This window comes from Polypterus senegalus, chromosome 6, assembly GCF_016835505.1.
Source record: "Polypterus senegalus isolate Bchr_013 chromosome 6, ASM1683550v1, whole genome shotgun sequence".
NCBI classification, from domain to species: Eukaryota; Metazoa; Chordata; class Cladistia; order Polypteriformes; family Polypteridae; genus Polypterus; species Polypterus senegalus.
Window position 1 is genome coordinate 194,163,921 of NC_053159.1, and position 24,507 is coordinate 194,188,427.

The 24,507-nt window shown below is 51.9% G+C and overlaps 1 protein-coding gene across 3 annotated transcripts; it reads left to right on the forward strand.

Annotated features, from left to right (window-relative positions):
- Positions 1-322: 322 nt before the first annotated feature.
- On the forward strand, positions 323-23,373 carry gulp1b (GULP PTB domain containing engulfment adaptor 1b). 3 transcript variants are annotated; one of them, XM_039757928.1, is made up of 12 exons: positions 323-558; positions 4,567-4,647; positions 9,038-9,109; positions 9,973-10,034; positions 11,743-11,814; positions 20,058-20,156; positions 20,576-20,713; positions 20,780-20,896; positions 20,973-21,059; positions 21,903-22,029; positions 22,123-22,217; positions 23,110-23,373. In XM_039757928.1, exons 3-12 carry the CDS (start codon positions 9,082-9,084, stop codon positions 23,179-23,181), a joined length of 897 nt encoding a protein of 298 aa, XP_039613862.1. In that variant the 5' UTR covers positions 323-558; positions 4,567-4,647; positions 9,038-9,081; the 3' UTR covers positions 23,182-23,373. The 3 variants fall into 3 exon arrangements, with proteins under 3 accessions (XP_039613862.1, XP_039613865.1, XP_039613864.1); XM_039757931.1 differs by lacking the exon at positions 4,567-4,647; XM_039757930.1 differs by lacking the exons at positions 323-558; positions 4,567-4,647 and adding an exon at positions 8,558-8,813.
- The last annotated feature ends 1,134 nt before the right edge of the window (positions 23,374-24,507 follow it).

Here is a 24,507-nt window from a genome sequence, read left to right on the forward strand (position 1 = left end):
CATGTTTAATTCATGCTTTAGTGCATTTCATCGTGAAGAAGATATCAAGTATTTCTCTTAGTATTCTGAATGTTCTTAGAGCAGATACATCATGAAGTCAATGTGCGGCGATCGCTGTCTGCGCCTCTCAGTACATCACCCCACTACTGTTCGCCTAAAATGAAAGACAAGAAGCCCGCAGCAAACCGCACTTTACAGCGCTACAAGCTGAGCCACCTACGGATCGCCGTTTGGGACAATAGAGCCGCGTCCGTCCGCGAGCTCCTCCTTCTCTTTTAGGCGGGTGCTGACGTCAGGGCCGGTGGCGCGCGCTTTGCTCGGCTCGCCCCCGACGCCGAGCGCCGCGTCTCGTGCCCGCGGAGCGTCTTCAGACGGCCAGACCGAGAGGAGCGCAGCGCGGCGTGTGGCGGAGCCGAAGTTTGTGGAGGAGACGCCGCCGGCCGATTTTCGTTTTCACGAGTGACCGACAACTTTGCGCCGAAAGTTTCAAGGCGACATGCGCAAGAGTGGACGGCACAGCGGAGCTTCGGAGTGATCAGCGGGCTGGACAGCACGCCAGTAAGGAAGTGGCCGTGGTGGCGTCACGGGACCCCCTGAGCTCTCCGAAGGGGCAGGCGTGGGACTGCTGGGGGGCGTGCGCGCCGGAGAGTGCGGAGGTACTCGTGTCGGGGGTCTTAGGGCTCACTTGAGAACCGTTAGTTGCGGAGATATTGGGTCACCTTGGCCTGGTGGCAAAAGTGTCACATTATGAAGAGACTCGGACTGGCATAAACAGCCTTGAGATGAGGCTGACCCCAGAAAAGGCGCTATATGAAATAAAAGGGGGGGTAAAGGTAGTGAATGTGGAGTGGCCACCAGGGAGGTTGTAGTGGGCGCTGCCCCCACTGACCTCTTGTTGAGGTTTTATTCGCATCTGCTGGTGTTAAAGATCAGCTGGATTAAGGTGGATGGTGAGGGGCATCAGAAAGGTTAGAACTGGGCTGGCATCTGTGTGGAGTTTGCATGTTCTCAGGTCTAAGATGTGCCATCTTGATTGTCAGCTTTAAACGTTTTTGGTGTTACAGACTGGCATCCCATCCAGGGTGTGTTCCTGCCAATATGGACAGAGGCCTTGTTTGTCTCAGAGGCACAGAGCACGTTGTGGTCTCCGGGGGATCCCTTTATGCTGATGTGCCAGCTGTGGCCCTGGGCGCCCCGAGTTGCTGCTCAGTGATCTGTTCGACCAGCTTCTGATCCAATGTGGCCTGGCACACGCTGGCATTTGGGGGTGCCACTCAGTTGGAATGCTTCTTCAGTCTGTCAGTTTCTTTGTTTGGTCAGTTGCTCTTCTCAGGGTTGTGGGCACATTTGTGGTGACCACCCACTTCTCTTTAGAACCCCATACAGTGGGCAAGGTGGCAGCAGACAGTAAGAAAATGAGGAAGTAGATGAAGGGAATGTGCACTGCTGGCGTGCTGGCATTGCCCACAGTGACCTATTCTGTCATTTGCCAGCATTTATCCCAAAAGCAGCGGTGTGTCAATGGCCAAGAGGTAGAGGTGGGCCGGCTGGCATGCCAGGGGTATTTACTCCATTGTTTACATGGTCACTTGACTGCGTTGCCCACTTCACCCAGCTGCCTGCCTCAGTCTGCCCATGGTCCCGTCACAGACCCCTTTTCACGGACCAGTGGCCTCCTGTAGAACTCCCAGGGTGCCAGGATTGTGTTGAGTCAGTTTGCCGTGAAATTGGAGCAAATGGCGGCTTATGTAAGGCGGCCTCGATCGGAGCAGAACAAGCACGGGCCTGTTTGGGCACTTTCGGTGTCTCAGGGTGCCCGTCGGCCCTCAGCACAGTTTACTGGGAACATCTAGGCAGCCGCGTGTCATGTGGGGACAACTCAGGATTAGGGCACTCGATTTGGCTTGTCACCTCTGAGCCCAGGGGGTGCCTGGCTGTGTGGTATGAGGGCACCAAGAATGAGCAGTAGCTGTAGAACTGGCATTGGACAAGCGGGTTGACCCAGCGGGCTCTCACAGACAGGGAGCAATTCCAGGAGCAAGGACACGATGAGGGGCTCTTGAAATGCTCAAACTGTTGCCCACTGGTGGCAAAGGGTATCCTGGAATGTGGGCGCCAAGTCTTAGGGGGTCGAGCCATTTTTATTGCTGTTAGCACCCTTAACAGGTTTATAGGGCCACAGCTGGCATGTCCACAGAGTGCTGTGGTGATGGTGAGCAGTGTGGACACGGGTACAAGCACGCACCCACCAGTCTTTTACTAACTATTGTTAAGGAAAAGACAGGCAGTGCCATGCTATTTGCACCCGTGCCTACACGGCTCATCGTTAGGGCAGCGGTCCGAATGGGGCATCGACCAGAAAGTTTAAAGCTGTGCCAAGGAAGACGAAGAAGACTTGGGGTTTCTTAGGTCAGACAACTAATCTCTCGTAGTCTGAGAATGAATGGTAGGGAGCCTGATGACCACCACCCTGAGCACACAATGGCTGTGCCAACGCAGGTGGCCGTTCGGACTTCTGCAAGGAAAGGGAGAAGGTGGTCATCAGTGGCGTGAGGGGTGATTAAGTATGTCACCATCTTTGGGCCACATGATGATACCTGTGAACATGAACGTGAAATCCCCGAGCTGGCATGCAAGCAAAGTCCCTGTGGCATCAGCCAATGTCTCGGCCGTTGCGCTGGGCGCCAGGCCTTATCTGCAAGTATTTGCTTTGATTTCACAGAGCTCTTGTCAGTCTCGGGGGTGCACTGGGCATTGAAGGCCAAGAGCCCCTCCAACCAGCTGCTGCACCAGCTCAGCAACATCTGAGTTAGTTGGCTGACACAGTTGGCACAGTGCCACATTGCTGTAAATTGCCAGCCTCATCATTCGCCTGCTCTGACCTTTTCTCTGTGCCCACACGCCAAAGCCACTTCTCTTTGCCTGGCTGGTGAGTCTAAATTGACATAGTGAGTGTGCCCTACCATCCATCCAGGGTTGGTTTCTGCTGGGTGCCTGATGCTACTTGGATTGGCAAATGACCTCACAACTCTGAGCTGGGCAGAGTGGGTTCAGATGGTGGATGGATAGTTGGCAGCCGAATGTGCCCCCTTAGATGTGGGTGCCTGGTTGCATCCCTTTTCCCTTTATTGCCAATGAGGTAAACTTCTGCCAGTGTACCACTGTGTGCCCATGACTTCCATTTAGCTCCAGACAAACTCATTATGATGGGCATGTGGCTTTATGGGCGACACCTCAGACAGGATGAATGTGAAGACGATGAGGGGACCAACTGGATGGAGCAGTTGAGGGCAGTGCTGTCCTCCCCAGGTGCCACATGTGTCCTTTGGCATCAATCACTGGTTCTGCCCCAGCATGTGGTGTGATGGATTTTTAGCTCAGACTGGTTTACTAGCTGGGCACTGTGCCAACCTGTGTCTGCAGAGGTTTGACTTGCAGTGCCCCCTCCTGTCGTCTTCAGTGAACTGCAGCTTTCTGGGAGCCATAATGACACTTGTGACCAGGGCCCTAAAGCCACTCATCATTTGTACAACTGGCACGCCTTTACGGCGGTCTTTTCTGACTGGCGCCAGTTTTGCAGATTGTGCCTCTCACTCATTCTCAGAGAGCCCACCCCTGCCTGCACCTCCGCATGATGTTGCTCACATTTCTGCCTCAACAGTGGGCACTAGGTTGGGTACAGCTGTGCAGAGTGGCTTGTTGAGGAGATGGGCACCCTGAAGCATCAGGGCAGAATCCTGGATGTGGGCTGATGGTGTGGTCTTAAGGTACCTGCCACTCACCATCACTCACCATGGCTATTTCAGTGAGGATGCCAGGAAGAAAGGTGGCATAAGCCTTGTGAAAGCAGCACCATCAGAGGACTGTGAGGCTGGCAGTGATTTTAGTACCTGGTAAATGCAGATGAGATCTGCCAGGTGGGCACAGGTGTTTTGGCTGGCATAAGTTCACGTATGTTTTACAGGCATCTATGCCCTTTGACACTGCTCCCACCTTTACCAGCTCTTCATATGGGTACTTCTATGCTGGGCAACTGTAAGTATGAGTGAGCTGTGCCAGCCCATTAATGGTTTCTAGGTCAGTGTAAGTATGTGGGCACTGTGCCCACTTGCTATAAATGAGGGCATCATGCCAGATGATCAGATGCAAAATGTCAGTCTCTTGACCTGAGGTCAGTTGAAGGGGCATCTGGCACTCAATCGCTGCCCACTTAACCATTTTTACTGTGCCCATGAGGTGCCCACACATTCGTGCATTAAGCGCCTTACATGGTGAAAAACCTGCAAAGGGACTTGCCAAGTGGCTTCCTTCTTTTCCTTGTGGTTTAGGGCGAAGAATGGGCATTTTGCGGTCCATGTGTCCTGGTGTGCTTGTGCCAGGCTGGTCAGTCCAGTAATTGGGTAGAATGAGGGGTACTGACTGGCTGTCTGTATCAGTAATGTTGGCATGGGCACAGTGGTACAGTTGGGTGGAAAGGACTGTTAAATCCTGGTGTGTCTGTTTTCTGTGCCCTGGCATGGGGTCTGTGCCCACTTGCCCCAGTTACTGTCTGCTCTCTCTTTACAGAAGCATCAACAGGAGGAGCTGCAATGAGGTGCAACTGGCAGCCAGCTGAAGGAGCAGCCCGGTGTGGATGTCTGTAAACAGGTGGGCACCTCACGATATTGCTGATGCAAGTCTGCCCTTCCAGCTCGCCACCACCTCGGGGCTCTTATGCTGGTTCTTAGGGTCAGTGTGCCAGTTGAAAGCTGAGGCCTGGACTGTCATACCCTCCACGAGGACCCTGTGCTTCGCCATGTTAGTTGCCCCCCATTTTGGACTGCGATGCCACCCTCTGGTGTCATATAAAGGGCTTGTGGCACACAGTGGGTAGACTGGCCTGCCTCGGGCAGACGTTAGGACCACCTTTGATGTTCCTGTAGAACTGCAGATCTCCTGCGGCTGCGTTTGTGCATCCTGGGTGCCTCGTGGACATCCTGGGGTTGGCGGGTGTCACTGTCATCGTCTGTCCAGGCCACTCAATTCTGGGGCGTTGTTACTGCTGTGTCCTTGAAGTGCCCTGCTGCTGCTGGCGCGTTGGTGACACTTTAGGGGGAAGGTTCAGGAACAAGCTGAAGTGATTGCCTTTCACAGCTGTTACTGCATAGTGCTTTATGCTTATCTGTTATATAGCGCCTTGCACACCTATCCATCTCTCTATTATAGAGTGACTTTCACATCTATCCATGATATAGCTCCTTTCTTTTCTATCTTTGTCTTTTTTAGAGAAGACCTTACTGGTTTTAATGGGTGATTCACTTATTTTATTTCGGGGACCCCAGGAATGCATCGAGGCTTGACCCGGCTGGCACACTCCGACACAGAGACGCGTAGTAAAGTGGCTCAAAATGAGCAGATAATAAAATATTGATAAACAAATAATGTGCGCACAAAATGCCACCCCTTTGACCCACTCGGCTCGAACCCGGTGAGGTGCAGCAGGTGACGATGATGATGAGGGGAGTGAGTGAAACCCCCTGTAAACAGTTTTGTCCTGCCAGCTCCAGCTATTGATGAAGACTCCCCAGATGTCGACATATCCAACTCAAACAGGTGGGCACGGGACCCGCAGGCGACACGCAAACACAAACAGACACGGATGATCGTCTTTCCGGCTCCTTTTTAAAGATGGCACCTAATTATTCCTCTTCCCAGCAACCCCGACACCTCTACTGGGGCTCTGCTGGAGCTGCTGGGAGTTGTAGTCCACCTACATAGCACTGCTACCAGCTTTCATATCTCTGCGTTATAAAGCGCCTTTCATGGCCCCCTGTCATCAAGCATGGCATAGAGCAACGGTGACATGTTAATTAGTCCCATTTTCCCTGGCCCCTGCACACATGACAGTGAGGACCCTCTAATAACACTATGACCTGTTTGTTACCTGTCCTGCGCCTTTTATTTTGGCCACTTCCCGATTGTCCTCGTCATTGACTTCTGCGGTGTCATTGTAGTGGGCCTGAGGGGCTCGGAGTTGCTTATTTTCAACTGGAATGCCAGGGCATCACTGAGCCTGGTCTGCCGTGCACACCTGCCCAACAGAGATGCACCCCACTGTGATGAATGTGAAGTGACGACGAGAGCCGCCACCACCCGGACGAGTCCTGGGCATGTGCCCGAGTGGACAGCCTGTTGTCTGACATATCGTAATGGCGTGTGCTGGTGACTCCAAACACACTAACATTAAAGCCAAGCGAGGTGACCACTGCGGCGGCTGCAGTGCCTACCGTCAGACATGCAAACAGCTCCCTCGGTTGACGCTGGCATCCTTTAAAACTGGCATTGCCAGGCAGCTGGGGAGGTCAGGTGGTGCTGTAGCCCCACTGAATGCTGGCATTGCAGTCACTCTCAGGTAGCACTGCTTTGACGTCATCGTCCCCTCGTCTTCATGTCCTTTGAGCTCCTCCTGCCATTTGGCCCATGTCTCCTCAGTCACGTCATGTCCTCTTCTCTCCTGTCCCTGTCCTCGTCCTCCTGTCTGCCACACTTTGTCATGTGTTCTAAAGTTTGTTCTTCTCAGTCTGCCTCCTTTTCCAATTAACCTCACATTGGCATCTTTAGAGTGTGAGAGAAAGTGAGTGCCAGTCGATGCCCACAGACAACAGCAGCTCCTGCCAACTCCACATGTCACCTGGGACCCTGAGGCATGAAGCTCCTGCAGCTCTGCTGTCTGTTAAGAAAGCTTTCAGTTGGCACCCTTGTAGTACTGGCAGCCCATGATTGCTGTGCCCACCTCTCCTGTGGCCCCAGGTGGTCTTTATCCTGCTCCTTCATGTGTACATAGTTTAGTGGGCACCAGACCAGTTCTCTTGCCTGCCGGTATTATGTTTGGGAGTCCTTGTGCATACAAGGGGTGTTTCATCAATGACCAGGTGGTAAGGTAACAGAGATGATGCCCTGGACAGTAGGAGAGAACCATGGCATCCGTCTGGAAGATGGTGGTCTTCATGCAAACTGAGGAGGTTGGCCTGGGTGCCATTCAATAGCCCCCAGAGCCCTGCTGCCTGGACTGCAGCCTGCTTGAGCAGCAGCAGCAGCAGGCAAAAGGCAGGAGGTCACCGTGTGCCCCTGGAGGTGGGCTGTTATGGCTCAGGTCAAAGTGGGTGTCCATTTTGAAGCAGACATTGTCAGACCAGGTGGCCTTGCTGGGGATGAAATCAGCTGTCCAAACCAAATGCTCTCCTCAGTCAGTTTGCTACCCAGTCGTCGCCAGTCTGTCTGTGACTCAACGGTTTGGGCCTGTGCCACTTTAGCTTGCTCACCAGTGCCCATGCTGGCTTCCTCACACACTGGTGAAGGGCCATTTCATTATCGCCCGCTTCCCTCTCAAGGTGACATCATATAGGAGAAGGGTGCTATGTAAGCTGGCGCCCCTTTGGCCCTTTGTGGTGTCCCAGGTCTGCTTTACCGTGTGCCCATGTGAATATGGCTTGTAGTCTTGTATGGTGCCTTGCACCGACTGCAGGCTCAGAGCGCTGGCACGAGTTTCTGGCTGTGCCACAGTAAACCACATGTGTGACTGCAGCAAAGCTGGTCAGACGTACATCTGGGTGACATAACGTCACGGCAGTCGATGTCCTTTAAGGTCACTCTGGAGAGACAGACAGTCGTAAGAGAGGGTGTCAACCACTGGGGGTCTTTGGTCATATTGGGAGTCGGCCCCCCGTTACACAGTCACTATCAACAAATGGGTGTCGTGAGGTCACTGGCTCAAAGATGGCAGCATTTAATTGTTGCCAAGGGAGGATGTGTCCAGCAAGAGAGGCCAGGCCATAAGCTGAGTGGTCCCGGGTCACACAGCCAGCATGGCCCTGGGGCTGCACACTGAGGAATTGTGGGATACGCCCTGGAGGGTCATGTGAGGACTGGGGTGTGAGAGAGAGTGTGAAAGGTGGTATAGTGTGGGCACTCTGATGCCCAAGTGGGAGCTATGGTGTGTGAACACAGTGGGGAGAGGCGCTGTACTGGCTTGTGTTTAGGGAATGTCGAGCTTCTTAGTATCCATGGTGAGGGGCACCACACTGGGCTGAGGGGCAGTGCCTGGCAGATGCATGTCCAGGGTCACATCCACAACATTTAAGGCTGGCACGTCACAAGCGATGACCTAAAGGCCCACGTGTGTCACCATGGTGTAGGTCAGCTCTCGACACCGTGGCCAGCCAGTGGCTCAGCACAGCAACTAGAAGTGACCAGTCACAGCATGGCACTGCCATTCCTTCTCACCAGCCCCCTTATGTCTCTGGTGCAGTGACCCTGATGTGTATTGGCACACCTTATGGGTGGTTCAGCCCACTGCCAGTGCCCGATGTGTAGATTTAGGCCCTCGGCGCCCATTACTATAATCCCTTCTGTTTGTGTCCCTGCTTTGCCCCTCGTGGGGGGCCGGCGTGGCCCGGTTCGGCTCGCCCTTCCCAGTCGCCTGCTTGCGTCTCGTGCCCCTTCCTCGCAGGCCTCCGCCGAGCGCCAGGACCAGCATGCACCGAGGCGGACAGCTGAAAACGATTAGGTTGAGCTCCAACTTCCTGTCAGCCGCCAAGCGCCGAGTTCACGAGTGCCGTGACGCCCGAGGTCCTGAGCTGTGGCTGATCCCCAGGAGAATGCCCGCCTTGTTCTGAGCAGATTTTCATGCGAGTTCTGCCAACAAAGGGTCTTTGTGTGGCCCGCGGCCGTGTCTCTCACCCAGCGTGCACTCCCAGCTGGCCTTCGTCTGCTTTCCGTTAGCCGGACGCAGCCTCTGCGCGCCCCTGGGTGCCGACGCTGTGCTCTCCTAAGAGGTACGCCGCTTCAGCTCGTTGCGCGGCCGTCCGCTGGGGTCAGGACCCCCTGCCAGCTGCTGCCGTCGACAAGCTGGACGTGGGTTTAAAGAGCCGTGTGGGTGGTCATCTGTCTGTGGTGCACTTTCTCGCGTCTCTGTGGTTTTTACTCGGCAGGTGCCACCAAGACTGTGCCCAGTGCCACGACCACACGACTTATTTTGTTCCATTTTTGTCTTCCACAGCTTCTCTGGCAGACCCTGGCAAAGCAGAAGCACCTCGAGCCACCATGAACCGCGCTTTTAGCCGGAAGAAGGGTAAGAACAGGGGCAGGCATGGTGTCGCCCGTCTGCATGCAAACTGGCAAGGTTCAGGCCTGGGTCGGAATTACTGTGTGCCCAGCGGGTCAGCATGTTTAGGGGGCAGAGTAGCTCGTCTGAGGTGGTAGCACTAGGGGGCAGCGTGAGGGGCTGCTGCACTAGACATTTGGGTCTGAAGTGCCCACTGCATTGTGAAGTAATCATAGGGTCCTGGGCTGCCACACATGTTTGCCCCGAGGTGTCCTTGGGTGGGCAGGCTGGTTGGTTATTCACGTAGGGTGTGGACACACTCTGGGGGCTTTGCTGCCACTTCAGAGGGCACTGCTGATTTCTGAACTCTTTTTTCGCTTTGAGGGGTGCTGATAAGTAAAGGGGAACAACAGCTGGAGGCCCCCATCTGTCAACTTGCATGTCACATGAAGGTGCCCCTTTGCACAGCTTTCAGGGGTATATGGGCATCTCTTTTGGCGCTGTAGCCAATTCATTGTGGTGGTGTCTCCCAGGACAGTGCCTTTAGGATTAAGATGCCCTATTAGGGTATTAGGGTTGAGGCTGTATGCCACTGCCACTGTATGCCACTGCATTGTCACTTTCTGTAGTATGGTGCTGTAAGTGCCTGGGTGCCACTGTGCCCGGGGTCCGTTTCAAAATGTGCTTACCACTGCAGTCAGTCCTCGGGTTTGACTTCCAGAGGTGTTGGTCTGCCAAGTTTAAGAGGCTGGGTATGACTGTTCAGTGGGCAGTTTGCCTGATACCCTGCTCTTAGTGTGCCAGTTAAACTGGCATTGCAGATGCCCAGTCCAGGCACCTTGATTTTGGGTGCCCTGCATTTCATTTTTGTTGTCTTCTTCTTTCTCCAGATAAAACCTGGATGCACACGCCTGACATCCTGGCCAGACACTACATAGCATACAGTGCTAAGGTGGGTACAGATGGGCACAGCCGCTTACGCCCTATGGCATCCCATTTCAGACAAATGTGAGAGGGGAGTGTGAATGAGACTCAGCGTATGCAGCTTGCTAGTACCCTCTGCTGGGGGTCATTTGACATTCATGCCTGGTCAGGACCCTTCTTGTTGTTGTGCCATCTGGCCTCTTTGAGTGGGCACAGAAGTGGATTTCCTGTAGTCCTCATTTGCTATGCTGCTGTTGCACCTCCTTCAAGCTTCACCCGTCGTCCTTGGAAGGACAGCTCAGTGCCAGCATCCCTGACCCACCCACTGTGTTCTTGTCCTACTGGTGCCCTCTGGCTCTCGGAGCGGGCACAGACTGAGCTGCTCTGTTCTCTCTTGGATGGCACCATGAATTTTAGGTCGGCTGCCAGCTTTTCTGTCTTTGGTAATGTGACATCACCTGCGGACCGAGTTCAGACTGACAATCTTCCTTTGGAAGGCGCTATATAAAATTATGTTTTCTATTTTGGTGGGCACATCTTGGCTGGCATTCACAGTTAGAACTTTCCCAAATATGAGACAATTGCACTGCCAGATTATGGCCATAGTATGCCAGGATGTCCAGCAGATGGCGCTGGCATCAGGGGTTCAATACTCGAAATGCGCTACGTACCACAGGTAGCCACTTCATAGTCGGCTTGTCAGGGCCCATTGACAGTCAGCAGGGGGCGCTCGGACGCTTGATCTCCCAGTGCCCTGGCCAGTGCCACCTGAGAGTCAAAGGTTCCAGGGGGCTGAAGTTCCAAAGTCTCACTGGCTGTGGTGCTCTGGTGGATTTGGGGTCTGGCAGTGGGAGGGATCTCTGGTGTGCCAAAACGGTGGACCAATCGGGAGCCTCCCTAGAAGCTCCATCCCTTTGTCAGAGTTTGTCCTGGCAGAGCCTAGAAAGACAAATGGCACAGCAGACGCTTGAAGAGAAAAGTGGGCTGAGCGGACGTCACTGCAGCCACGGGTGAGATACCCGCTGAGCCTTCGCTTGTCTGGGAGTTTCCCTCGGTAAACGGGTTCAAAGGGGCAGTGCCTAGTAAGCAATGGGAGTCTGGACAAGATGGCCGCCGCAGTGAGCTTTTGAGTGGGCCTAATTGGTTTGTGCGGAGTGTCTGCCCATTTTGGAGGTGGTGATCTCTGAACATGACGTGGCACTGCCACCCAACTCATAGGCCTAGTGGGGGTCGTCAGTGAGTTTGTGAGAGTGTGGAGCGCCGATTGGATGTCTGTGCAAATCTAAGATGGATGCCATCCTCAAACCAAAGTTGAACAAGAATGCCCAAGTCACCCTGTGGGCAGGTCCTGTGGCTGTCCTGTGTGTACTTGGAGCTCGTCACTAGGGGCACCCTGTGTCCCGGCTGGCAAGGCCTGACAACCAACTGCCACTGTCACTGTTTGATGAGAATAACAGCAGCGCGTCTTCATAATGTCAAGTAGCTGCATGAGAAGAAAAGCAAATTAAAATTAGATAAGAATAAAGAAATCAGCAAAAAAACAAACAGCGCACACTTACATAAGATGGATCAGTAGACCAAGGTAGACAAAGAAAAGAAAGGGGGTCCAGAAGACCACCCAGTGAGCCCCCACTGCCTAACATAAATGCTCTGAAGTCCTTCTTTATAGGCTTCGTCTTAGAGGGAGGCCTGGCGATGGCGATGCCCGACTGACTAACTCTGAGATTTCTTTGCAGTTCCTCGGGAGCACAGAAGTCGACCAACCCAAAGGCACTGAAGTTGTGAAGGACGCCGTCCGCAAGTTGAAGGTATGTCATCGGAGTCCCCAGTGCTGTCTGTTCTAGTCTTGAGTGATGTCTTCAGGGTGACTGCTGGTCTTGACACCATTTTGAAGACCCGCCTCAGGGGTGTTGCCTGTTTAGACGACGATACTTCATGAATTCTTCATCCTGCTGTCTGTGCCCAGCTGGCATGCACTGCGTTGAAATTGTTGTCCCCATAATGTAATTTGTGACTTTGGCACTCTTTGTTACCTTGGCACTTATTGTTCTCTACCACTAAGCTTTGGTTTGTCCTTCTCTGTACTCACAGCCACTCGACATGAAGTCCCAGCCTAAAGTGATGGCACAGACAGACAAACAGACAGGCAGGTAGGCAGAGAGACAGACAGGCAGAGAGACAGACAGACAGACAGACAGGCAGACAGAGACAGACAGGCAGGCAGAGACAGACAGGCAGACAGACAAACAGAGAGACAGACAGGCAGACAGAGAGACCTGCAGACAGACAGACAGACAGGCAGGCAGACATACAGACATGCAGACAGACAGACAGAGAGACAGACAGGCAGGGCGACAGACACACAGGCAGACAGACAGACACAGACAGACAGACAGACAGACAGGTAGGCAGACAGAGAGACATGCAGACAGACAGACAGTGAGACAGACAGGCAGACAGAGAGACAGACACAGACAGACAGGCAGACAGACAGACAGGTAGGCAGACAGGCAGACAGGCAGACAGGCAGACATACAGACATACAGACATGCAGACAGACAGACAGTGAGACAGACAGAGAGACAGAAAGTGAGACAGGCAGACAGACATACAGGCAGACAGACAGACAGTCAGTCAGACAGGCAGACACAGAGACAGACAGAGAGACATACAGGCAGGCAGACAGACAGAAAGACAGAGAGACAGACAGCGAGACCTACAGGCAGGCAGACAGACAGACAGACAGAGATACAGACAGGCAGACAGACAGACAGACAGTCAGTCAGACAGGCAGACACAGAGACAGACAGAGAGACATACAGGCAGACAGAGAGACACAGACAGACAGGCAGGCAGATAGAGAGACAGACAGACAGGCAGACAGACAGACAGAAAGACAGAGAGACAGACAGCGAGACCTGCAGGCAGACAGACAGAAAGACAGAGAGACAGACAGCGAGACCTGCAGGCAGGCAGACAGACAGACAGACAGAGAGACAGACAGACAGTCAGACAGGCAGACAGACAGACAGACACAGAGACAGACAGTCAGTCAGACAGGCAGACCTGCAGGCAGACAGACAGAAAGACAGACAGACACAGACAGAGATACAGACAGGCAGACAGACAGAGAGACACAGACAGAGAGACAGCGAGACCTGCAGGCAGGCAGACAGACAGACATGCAGGCAGACAGACAGAAAGACAGAGAGACAGACAGCGAGACCTGCAGGCAGGCAGGCAGACAGACAGACAGACAGACAGGCAGACAGACAGAAAGACAGACAGACAGTCAGACAGGCAGAAAGACAGTCAGACAGGCAGACAGAGAGACAGACATGCAGGCAGACAGACAGACAGAAAGACAGAGAGACAGACAGCGAGACCTGCAGGCAGGCAGACAGACAGACAGACAGACAGACAGAGAGACACAGACAGACAGGCAGGCAGATAGAGAGACAGACAGACAGGCAGACAGACAGACAGAAAGACAGACAGCGAGACCTGCAGGCAGACAGACAGAAAGACAGACAGACAGTCAGACAGGCAGAAAGACAGTCAGACAGAGAGACAGACAGGCAGACAGAGAGACAGACACAGAGACAGACAGAGAGACCTGCAGGCAGACAGACAGAAAGACCTGCAGGCAGACAGAGAGACAGACACAGACAGAGAGACAGAAAGACAGACAGACAGAGAGACACAGACAGAGAGACAGACAGACAGGCAGACAGACCACCCTCCAACGTCTCCATCAATTGTGAGATGCGGCGTGACTGACGTGGCCTTCGTAACTCTTTAAAAACGGGTGACTTCCAGTGAGCAGACATGGCAACACCTAAGACGCGGTGGGACCATCACACTTGGGGTGGCGGGCACCTGCAGAACAGCAGCAACACCAACACCGCCAACAGCAACAATGGAGATCAAAGTGCTTTACAGAATGTCAAAGGGAAAGTTACAAGAAAAGAACAAACAGATTAAGCCATAATATGTAAGAATACGTAAGAAAGGAAAAGCAACAAGTCGATGTGATCATAAAGAAGAGATAAACGTCAAGTAGAAGAGAAATGGCGTCCTTATATACAACATCACGGATGAGTCCGGTGAGAAGGTCTGCCAGCCGAGAGGACAGAAAAAACACAAATAGCTCCAGTTAGACTGGACAAAAAAATCTGCAGGGGTTCAAGAGGGGCCGAAAGACCACCCAGCCCCACTGGGCATTCCACCTCTCATACATGTTCTTAAGTCTGTCGTCTTTGTTTTCAGCTTCATCTCGTGGGTCTCGTGGACAGCTGAGACCCCCACCTTCATGCTATCATTTCAGGGGGCTTCATGATGCCTTGATCAGGTGGTGGGGGTACAAGTCACTACCACAGTAGAACCATAAAAGCAGAGATTAGTAAAGATGGTGGAGCCCATATAGTCTGTCAGGGGTACAACTACGAGAAAGCCAAAGTAAAGCAATGCGTTTTTTTTAAATGTTTCTCAATATCAGCCTGGTGACTTTCTATTGGTCAAGTGCAGAGCAGCAGAAGGCCGCCTCACCAGTCCATCTCAGGTCGGATCTTGGAATTGTAAGCAGACCACCACTGGAAGATCTGAGGTTGGTGACCACTGGAGTGTAGGGGGACAACGTTCTAAAATGTGGGATGGGATGAGAGTATTTAAGGCTTTCTACTCCATTTTTCATATTTCAAAGTCCATTCTGAATGGCACGGGTAACCAGTCTAACGACGCTAAGACTGCCGTGATCTGCTCACACTTTCTTTTTCTACTTGAGATTCTGGCTGCTGCATTCTGCAGTCATTGTTTAGGTGGTCCTGTTAGGAGTGCGTTGCAGTAATCTAATCAAAGCATTGTTCAGCATCTTGTAAAGTTATGAGAAGTCTAACTTGTGTTATATTCCTTGTGACAATTAAGAGTCCAAGACATTATAAAGGTTTGAGGCAGCCACCCGTATATTGTTTTGTATAAGGGTTTTTATATCAGAAGCACGATGTGCATATCACAGAGTCCAAAACAGAACTGACTATAGTAGCCCAAGATGGAGGCTTTAAAGGTCTGGAGAGGAACTGATGTCATCAGAATGGCCGGCTTCGGAAGTGACGTCTTCTGAGGCGCCGGAACCTAGCAGGATTTCCCGGGAAAGGTCTGCAGGGAACTGAGAAAGACAGTCGGTGCACTCCGCTGCCCCCGGTCGGATGTTTTATTACACTTACTCAGACCCTTTAGCTGCCTGCTACTCGCACGTGTGTGACATCCTTATGTGAAAAACTGCAGCCCAGGGGCCTCGTGTATAACGCCGTGCGTAGAACTCGCACTATAACATGGCGTAAGCACAAAAGCCGAAATGTGCTTACGCACAGAAAAATCCAGATGCAGGAATCTGTGCGTACTCCAACTTCCACGTTCTTTCGTTACATAAATCCCAATCAGCGTGAAAACTAACTCTCGTGCACGCGCATTTTGTAACGCCCCAAATCCTCCCAGAATTACGCCTATTTGAATATGCAAATCAATATAAATCGCCCTTAAGCGCAGCCTTCTGTGAAAAGACAATGGGAAAAGCACGGGGGAAAATATAAGAATTTCAGCGAATACCAAGTGGAGGCAAAGGAAAAACATACAATTTGTTCAAATAAACCGTGGTATAATCAACAAAAGGAAGTTGATCGAGTGACATAGCGTGTTGGAGAAACTTGAAAGCTCACATTCACAAAATCGCACAGTGCGGAAATAAAAAAGAAGTCACATATCAAAGTTGCCGTGAAAAGAAGAGTTGTAGCCCACTGTCTGAGTGTCATATGAAAGATTATTAGGGTACAGAGAAAAAAGGCACACGGTGGGGAAAAAGCACGAAATGTCAACTTTAATCTCGACATTTCCACTTTAATCATGTAGTTTATTTTGTCATTTAGTAGAACATTATAAACTTCATCTTAAAATCGTTTAATTAACCAGTTTCTCAAATCACATCGTAATTAAAGTAGCACGTTAAATGCTTTGTTTTGTATTTGATCTTCTACTCGTATGTGCTCTGTGTGTGAATCACTACTTGCTTCTTAAACTGGCTCTCTTCCTCCAACTGGACACAGAGTCCATTACATTTGTGATATTACAGCTCTCTGAATAACTAAAATACTGAGATGTATACGTGATGTCATTTTCATGATGATAGGAGCTAAAGCACATTATTAAACATGTGTTTCATGAGCCTCGTGCTCATGACAAGCATTATCTTTTGTCGAAATTTGTGCTGCGTTTTTAGCTGTGTTGTTATTTTCTCTTTCTGTTTTATATTCAATATATATTGGCGTAGCCGCCACTGCAGTCCTTGCTTTTCTTTCCCCAAGTAACCGATCGCCACACAATCAGCTCTGTAATAGAAGTTAAGCCATCTGTAAGCTTAGCGCCGATTCTTCAAAACGTTTAAAGAACATTGAAATATCTTCGTAGTACATGTTTAATTATTCTATCCTTAAAGACACTCCCAGTGAAGAATATAGATTATTTAAATGAAGTTAAAGTTTTATGTGTATAATTTAACAAACATATTTTGCTGCATTTCACCTTAAAAATGATATCGTCATCATATGTAAATACGCGCTTTATAAAGTGGCTCAGGTTGTGAGATATTATAACTGTAGTGCAAGTTTACAGTGAGGTGATTGTACTTATAAGTACAAACAGTTCTACAAGGAGCAATTGATTGAGTGCATTTAAAGTTCTTGGGATTAAACTGTTTCTGAACCGCGAGGTCCGTACAGGAAAGGCTTTAAAACATTTTGCAGTGGCTGAGACAGCGTGTCCTTAATGCTGTATACCGATAATTCTCTTTCCGATCAGCTGCTGCTGTGATTCACACTCAGATACAGTGATATAAATACTCCGAGTGGTGCAGTGAGAGTAATATGGAAAAAGATGATCCGCTGTGGCAACTCCTAACGGGAGGAGCTGAAAGAAGAAGAAGAAGAAGTGAGAGTAACAACGCTAAAGCAGTTATGGTATTTGGAATACTATGGCTGTTCCCTGGACCATTATATTGTTACGAGTTAATTACAATCAGATGCATTACACTAATAAACAATATGCGGTTAGTTTCTGTGTATTTATAAAGCCGCGTCATGAAAATAATGAGTAATCACACAAGAACAGTAGCATTGCTTTGACGCTGGGTGCCGCCAGTTTGCAAAACCGAGCGGAGAACTTGCGTACGACAAGGCATGAGGTACCGTGGAAAAGTGCGTGGCTTTACGCCAAGTGTAGGTTTTATACATCGCGATTTGAACGTGGAAAAGTTCTTACGCAACATTTCTGTGCGTACGCACCGTTTATACATGAGGCCCCAGGTGATCGCTGCACTCGAGTCAAAGAGACAGAGAACAGACATGTGGCCTCTGTCTGCATTGGCTACTCTCTCAGACACAGGAGCCGAGATGAGCAGGGGTTTAACAGTCAGGGAAGACCCCCGTATCTAATAACGAGCTCGCTATGTCAAGTGCATCATCGGCGGGCACATCGGAGACTTTGACGAAGCCCACTGGACTGATCGAGGGCCCAGGTGGAGGGTTTCAGCTGAGAGGTTATTCGGTGTAGTTCAGGTCAATCCATTCAAGTGAAAGAATTGAACTCACTTTAAAGAGCACAATGGGGTACAATGGGGTTAACTTGAGGGGGATGTACTTTGTCATTTCTAATGTCATTCATTTTATGTTTAAAAATCCATCAAAAGCCTCATAAGTTTCACTAGTGGTTTTTAGGGGGCGTCCCAATGAGGGCGCTGCTTTAGAAGATGATGAGCAGTTGAGAATAAAACGCTTGGATTACCAGCACCAACATTTAGAACTTTAGAGAAAGAGGACGGCTCCTCACGCTATATTCGGTCATTTGTCCCTTCAGTGTTTCCTAGTGGACCATCGCTTTAGTTTTTCTCCATTGGGCCTTCCACGATATTTTAGTGCTGGAGGATTTCTTACCTGTCTTTTCAGGGGCCGCCATGTCACCTGCAGCTCTCATCTTAGCATTACTGGTTACACAGTCAGTGCTCTTGAGGTCGGACTGATTGCTGTGAATATTAGCAAACCTGAAGCTGCAGATGTAACAGAATAACATTTGGAGTTTTCAGTATTTCTACATCAAATAATATGCAAAAGTGGTCCAATACGCCGACGTTCACGTCAACTTGTCACCCTTTTGAAATCAGTAAATCCCGCAGGTGTCCTCCCTTATGTGTGCGCTGGCTGATGTGCTGACTGACGGCAAAGGAGTGCAGGAAGTTCAGGAATTCTCTTGTTTTCGGGTCCACATGCTAATTGAACTCGCCTACACTTAGGAGCCTGTCCTAGTTAGTTATTATTATAGAGTCGAAGCCTGAGAATTCCTCCATAAAGGACACTTTATATTTAGGAGGTCTATGAGCAGTCAATACGAGAGAGCGGGACACACTCCAAGGTACTTGAAAGATGCCCAAGTCCCAAAACCAGCCTTTTTAGACGTAGTGGGCCTGAGTAAATACTCACTTAAACCAACGACTTTTTTTGCTCTCTCAAACTGAACGAGCAGAGCTGTAATTTGGAGGCGCTGCTTCAGTGCTCACCGACGCACCATCTGAGCTTATCGCTGATGTAAAACGTCTCGCCAGTTAACGCTCTAATATTAGTGAAGCTGCATTTCAGGTCTCAGAAGAGCAGAGCGTTACGACAGCTTGAAATGCTAAGAAAGTGTTTATGGTTTGTTATTATGGTGCTTATGCTGTGCACATCTACAGGTGAGCCCACTACAGAATGACCACAGCCTAACACTGCATTCTGCTGAACATCTGGACTAAAATTACGTAGTCAAGAACGATATTGTCAGAGAGGACCCAATCTGTTTGGACACAGGCCATCATGTCTGTCGAAAAGCGCTCTCTGCCAGAAGACGTCCCAATTGTCACCGAAGCCAAAGTTTCATCTCTCACAGGAGGTTCTCATCCTTGTGTTTAGGGCCAAGAGTCGACTGTTGGTTTCATGTGATCTACGGAGCGCTGGAAGTGGACCTGACATAACGATTCTCGAGCCGGGATCCCCTTCTTCGTGGCCTGAATGAAAGTTGTGAAGTCCGTCTTCACGAGTTCTGACTGCTGATGTTGAATGTTGTTGACGTCAGTGTGGATCACAAGTGTCCCAACAGTCCTGTCCTCGTGCTTCTCAAGGACTGTTGGGGCTCATCGTTCAACAACTTTAATTCGTGTGCCTGGGAAACACAACACACGAACGTTACGGTCAGGTAATTGTAAGTTCAGGTTGTGCACCGTCGGGTATCCTGTAACAACCACGTCACCACAACATCGGGCGGGCGAGCGGAGAGGGGCAAAGCAGTTGAGTGTTGCATTGTTAGATTGAGGAAGTGGAGATGACCTGGGCTTCTGTTGTCGATGTTGCCAGGTTCTGTCATCGTCATGTGGAGCAGGAGGCTGGTGTAAAGCTTACTCGGCATGGGGGTGTACAGGGGAGGTAACCGAATCGAACCCAGACATCAACGAAGTCTGTAAGAGGCAAGCTTCAGCTGTTCTTCAGCAACACATTGAAGCTCGCGGTCAGCCGTCTTGAAAGTCCAGGAGTGGGTAACAAACCTGTTAGGGAGGTGGCCTGAGAAAAGAGGAGGACGAAGAAGGTGAGGAAAAAGGAGATGAAGAGGAGGAAAGAGAGGTGGAGGGGTGGGGAGAGATACCAAGAGGAGAAGAACGAGGAGGAAGAGGAAGAAGGTGAAGAAGCCGAGGCCTCTGTGCTGACTCAACAGGAGTCAATCTCCTCTTGTCACCCACTTCGGTGGGCCTGCCAGTCCCTCACGTGTTGGAGAAATGAAATCATAGCCAGGTCATACTCACATATGGCACACTGTGAGCCACGTCATGCCCACATGTACCTTGCTGCGTCTCTCTTGGGAAGTGCCAGCAGGCAGGCTCTGGGCGGATAGGGCCTGTTAGAGCAGCCACCCAGCTTGTCCTTGTCTCTTGGTGCCCACATCCATGCCTACAGTCCTCACACCTCTCCTTTTGTCTTCACAGTTTGCTCGACACATCAAAAAATCCGAAGGACAGAAGACTCCCAAGGTGGAGCTGCAGATCTCCATTTACGGGGTGAAGGTCCTGGACCTCAAGACTAAGGCAAGTTTCTTCTCATTCTCCTTAGCTATGTTCCCAGGAGTGCCAATGCAGCCTGTAAGCAGCAAGGTGGCCTCGGCCCAGATGTGTGTGCGACGCGATGGGCTGCCCTGCTGATGCCGGGTGTGCCTGGATTAACACTGTTACAAATGAAAAATGTGCCCTGAAATCAGGCCTGGAACAAATGGCGTTCTCACAGATCCTGCCAAGTGCTGAGAGGGGAGAGGCGGCCCGTGGCCAAGCCTGGAAATGGGCATCAGATGGTGCTGTGATGAAGTCTGGTGAGAAGATTTAATGCCACCTTCTAGTGAGGCAAGGCTGCTGCCCTCCCAGGTGGTGCTTGGGTAATGACCATTGACTGTCTGCTCACTGCCCACTGACTAGCCCTCCAGTCTGATGCCACATGTGCATTTCTCCACTAGGACGTCCAGCACAACTGCCAGCTGCACCGCATCTCCTTTTGTGCGGACGACAAGACGGACAAGCGGATCTTCACGTTCATCTGCAAGGACGCTGAGTCCAACAAGCACCTATGCTACGTCTTCGACAGCGAGAAGTGTGTAAGTGCGGAGCGCGGGGAGCCGGGGGGACCCGCCAGCTGGCGCTCACCCCACTCTCTCTGACAGGCCGAGGAGATCACACTGACCATTGGGCAGGCCTTCGACTTGGCTTACAAGAAGTTCTTGGAGTCCGGTGGGAAGGACGTGGAGACGAGGAAACAGCTGGGAAGCCTCCAGAAGAGAGTAAGGCGCTTGCGGGCTGAAGGTCCTTGGGCACGGGTGGCCATACGCTCCACTCCATTGGCTTTTCTTTCCTCAGATTCAGGAACTTGAACAGGAGAACAGCCAGCTGAAGCTGCAGGTGCGGGTGCTGGAAGAGCAGCTGAGGGCGGTGCCCCTGTCTCCGGTGGGTGCATCCTGTGTGAATATGAGAGGCCGAAGTCAGGGTGTGTGTGTGTGTGCGCATGTGAGTGTGTGTGCGTGTGCGCGCCCACGCTAGCTCAGCAGGACAGGATGCAGCTGCTCATCCTCAAGGCGAGAGACAAGAGAAGAAGCAGAGCCTGCGCCAGGGAAGCCTATAGGCACAGAGGTGTGTAGCAGCTCGGAGGAGGACTGCAGTTAGATGCCAGGCCACTGGACGGAGCAAATGACACACGTGGGCCGTAATTTGATAGTGCCAGGTGGGCGTGTCACAGAAGTCAAAGTGCAGCAATTAGCCAATGGGTGCCAGCTTTGGAGGATCTTGGGGTCCTCACCAGTGCAGCAAGGTAGCGGTCTGTCTGAATTGGGCTGGAAGAGAAGCCATGACAGTTAAGGAGTCTCGAGTGCCCCAGGTGGCAGAGCAGGAGAGGAGAGAAGAGGTGAGGGTTCCCCTTCAACAAAATGCGAGTAGAGAAGCGAAGAAGGAGGGAGACGATGTGGGCACCATCAGGGACCAAGTACCAGTGTGAGGATAGAAGGAGGAAGAGTACAGGGAGAGTTCAACAAGGGACAGGGACCACAGTTAAGGGGGACGCAAGGACTGTGTGAAGGGGAGGAGCACAGGGAGAGGACAGAGCAGGGCTGACAGCGATGGAGTCTTCTGTCCAGGGTGGCATATCTGACCAGTTACCTGTGCTGACCAGTCTGAATGTGCAGGTGTCCAGGCAGGTGCCTTTCCCACCTGCAGGCCAGGACATTGTCAGCTTGGCATCAGCCTCGGGTGGTCACTTTTCAGTAATGTTGGTGTTGCACTCCCTTCTGATTCCAGGCCAGCAGCACCGGCGCCCCCTCCACTGACGTCTTTGACATGGTGCCATTCTCGCCTGCCTCACCAGTGTCGATCAGCACCTGTGGCCGCTCTCCACCACCACTGCCTTTGAGGTCCACCGAGGCCAGTGAGTGCCCTTTGGTTTTCTGTTGAGAGGTGGGTGCCCTCCTCACCCCTGGCATCTCACTCACAGGGCTGTGTCATCTGCCTGTTCTTTTAGGGAGGGATCTGTTTGGAGCCGAGCCCTTTGACCCCTTCCTGTGTGAGGCAGCCGACTTCCCGGCGGACGTCCAGTCGAAGCTCGATGAGATGCAGGTGCCCTTGTGTGTGTGTGTGTGTGTGTCACTGTTTTAGAGGAGGCCAATGTGTGTGTGACATCCCACCCACATCATCTGTGTGTCTGTCTGAAGTGGCCAACTTGTTTGTGTGAATGTGTGTGCGTGAGTTCAACCGAACTTCAAAAGGACTTTGGTCCGTGTCCTCAGCCACCCTGTCACTGCCTCTGCGTCAGACACCCCCTGGGTATAAAAGGGTGGGTCAGAGAGCCTGGTCCTCAAAGCAGGCTGTGTCCCTTGCAAAGAGGAGACAATGGAATTCTGGGGCCGCGCCAACACGGAGAGTGTGTGTGCATGAGAAACTGGACGTCTGTGGTGTGAGTGCGTATGTGTGTGTGGGAGGGAGTGTCACTGTGACTCAGTATGTGTGTGTGTGTGTGTGTGTGTGTGCAATGGACTGTCACACTGCACACTTTACTGTGTGTGTGGTGTGTATGTGTGACATTTACATCCGTGCATGCTCGTGTGTGTGTGTGTGTGCGTGTCAGTGCCAGCTTTGCCATGTCTCTCTCTCTAACTGCAGTCTCTGTCTTGTTTTGCTGCCCCGCTGCCCAGCGGCACCGATGGTTCGTACTTTCCTTTTTCATTTTGGGGGGTCCTGCCGGATGGGGTGCCTGCTGGGGGTGCGGCCGCGTGACGCAGCGGCGAGGGAGCGGAGCAGATGGGCCGTATCTGTCAAGTCCCAGGACGGTTTGGGGTCCTGAGAAGGGCGTGCTGTCAGCAGTAATAAATGCTCTTGGCCCTCAACTCACTCCTCACAGAGGCGGCATCGGCGGCATCATCGGCGAGGCATTTGGCCCCGTGCCCTGCTGCTCGCCTGGTGAGCCGTTGCAGATGTTTTTTGCCGCTGACGGCCTTCTCTTGTATCCTAGGAGGGGTTCAAACTGGGACTGACGCTGGAAGGGACCATCTTCTCTCTCGACCCCCTGGACAGCCGCTGCTGATGCCAGAGCCTTTTGTGCCCTCTTGAAAGGACCGCTAAGTGGCACATGGGCACATTCCTGGACTGGCAGGAGGATTGCAGCAGTGATTTAGCACCTCTCAGCCTCAAGTCCAAGAGGTGCTGTTGCAGGCCAAGTTTAACTGCCGAAAACGTTCTTTGTAATCTCACGTTAATAAAGTGTTTTCTGAAAATATGTGCTGGTGCCAGGTTATTGGAGGGCATACTAGGGGGTGTACGGGTGATGAGGTGGGTTGGCTTGTGGGTGTGGGAACTTGCTCCGACTCCTGTCCTGACCTGGAACGATTGAAACATCTCAACTGCTTCACCCTTAAATCGTAGGACCCCCATCCTGTGCAGTGCCCACCTTGCCCGGGCACCCTCTGCCATGTGGGCATCCTCTGGAATATGAAGTGACCTGCTGTTTTGTCACTCGGGAGGCTGCAGTCGACTCTGTGGGATGACCATGTGATGCTGAAGGCTAATCTGAAAAGAGCGCCCCCTGAAGGCCCAGTCAGTGCCCTGCGCCTCCTCAGACACTCAGCAGCTTCGGTGTTTCCTGATTAGCAGATCCAGTTGTGCTTTATGGAGTGGCGCACACACACTCACCACACACACAGACACACACACTTGAACAGACCTGCACACGCATGCACACTCGCGCGCCCCCCCCCCAATGCGGCTCCCATCGGGGTCTGTTTATTCCGCGCGGCCCGGTCGAGGCTGTGACGAGAGGCAGCTGACGGCCAGGAATGCGCTAATCGGCGGGGGAGGGCTGCACCCCACCCAGTGCTCGTCTCTGCCCTAACACTGCGAGTGCGAGGGTCCGTTCTTCATTGTTATGCACGGTTACTTTCACAAGGGCCCCCGTGGCCGAGCCCTCCCTCCCATGTGATGGCACCCTCGTTGCCCCATCTCTGTCCAGCTGCTTGACCTTCCCTTTGCTTGCCTGGCGGGGTCTCAGATCTGAGCCGTGTCCCCGGTGTGACCCCCAGGGGGGCCGGTGCTCATGTACATTTTCACAGCTGTACCATCCCAAAGTGGAGGAGCTGGCATGGTGCCACCTAACAAGCCAGCGCAGCGGCACATCCATCGGGCCTGTCTTGTCTCGGCGCACATGGAAAATGTTACAAGTTAGGACGGCCGCCGCACAAAGACAAGAGCGGCCTGTCATGGCTGACAATGGCAGGAGTGGGGGGTTGGGAGGACGATATGCCTGATTTGCCCCCTCCCATCCCCCAACAAGGTGGCGTTCGAAGGGCTCCATGAGGGTCTACAGCCTCAGAGGAGCACAGAAACGACAACAGCCGTGTACTCATAAGGTGCCTTT

Coding starts and splice junctions, on each gene's coding strand:
- gulp1b (XM_039757928.1), top strand. CDS start 9,082: ATGAACCGCGCTTTTAGCCGGAAGAAGG. Junction 11,815..20,057: donor ACGCCGTCCGCAAGTTGAAG/GTATGTCATCGG, acceptor TTGTCTTCACAG/TTTGCTCGACACATCAAAAA. Junction 22,218..23,109: donor CGAAGCTCGATGAGATGCAG/GTGCCCTTGTGT, acceptor CTTGTATCCTAG/GAGGGGTTCAAACTGGGACT.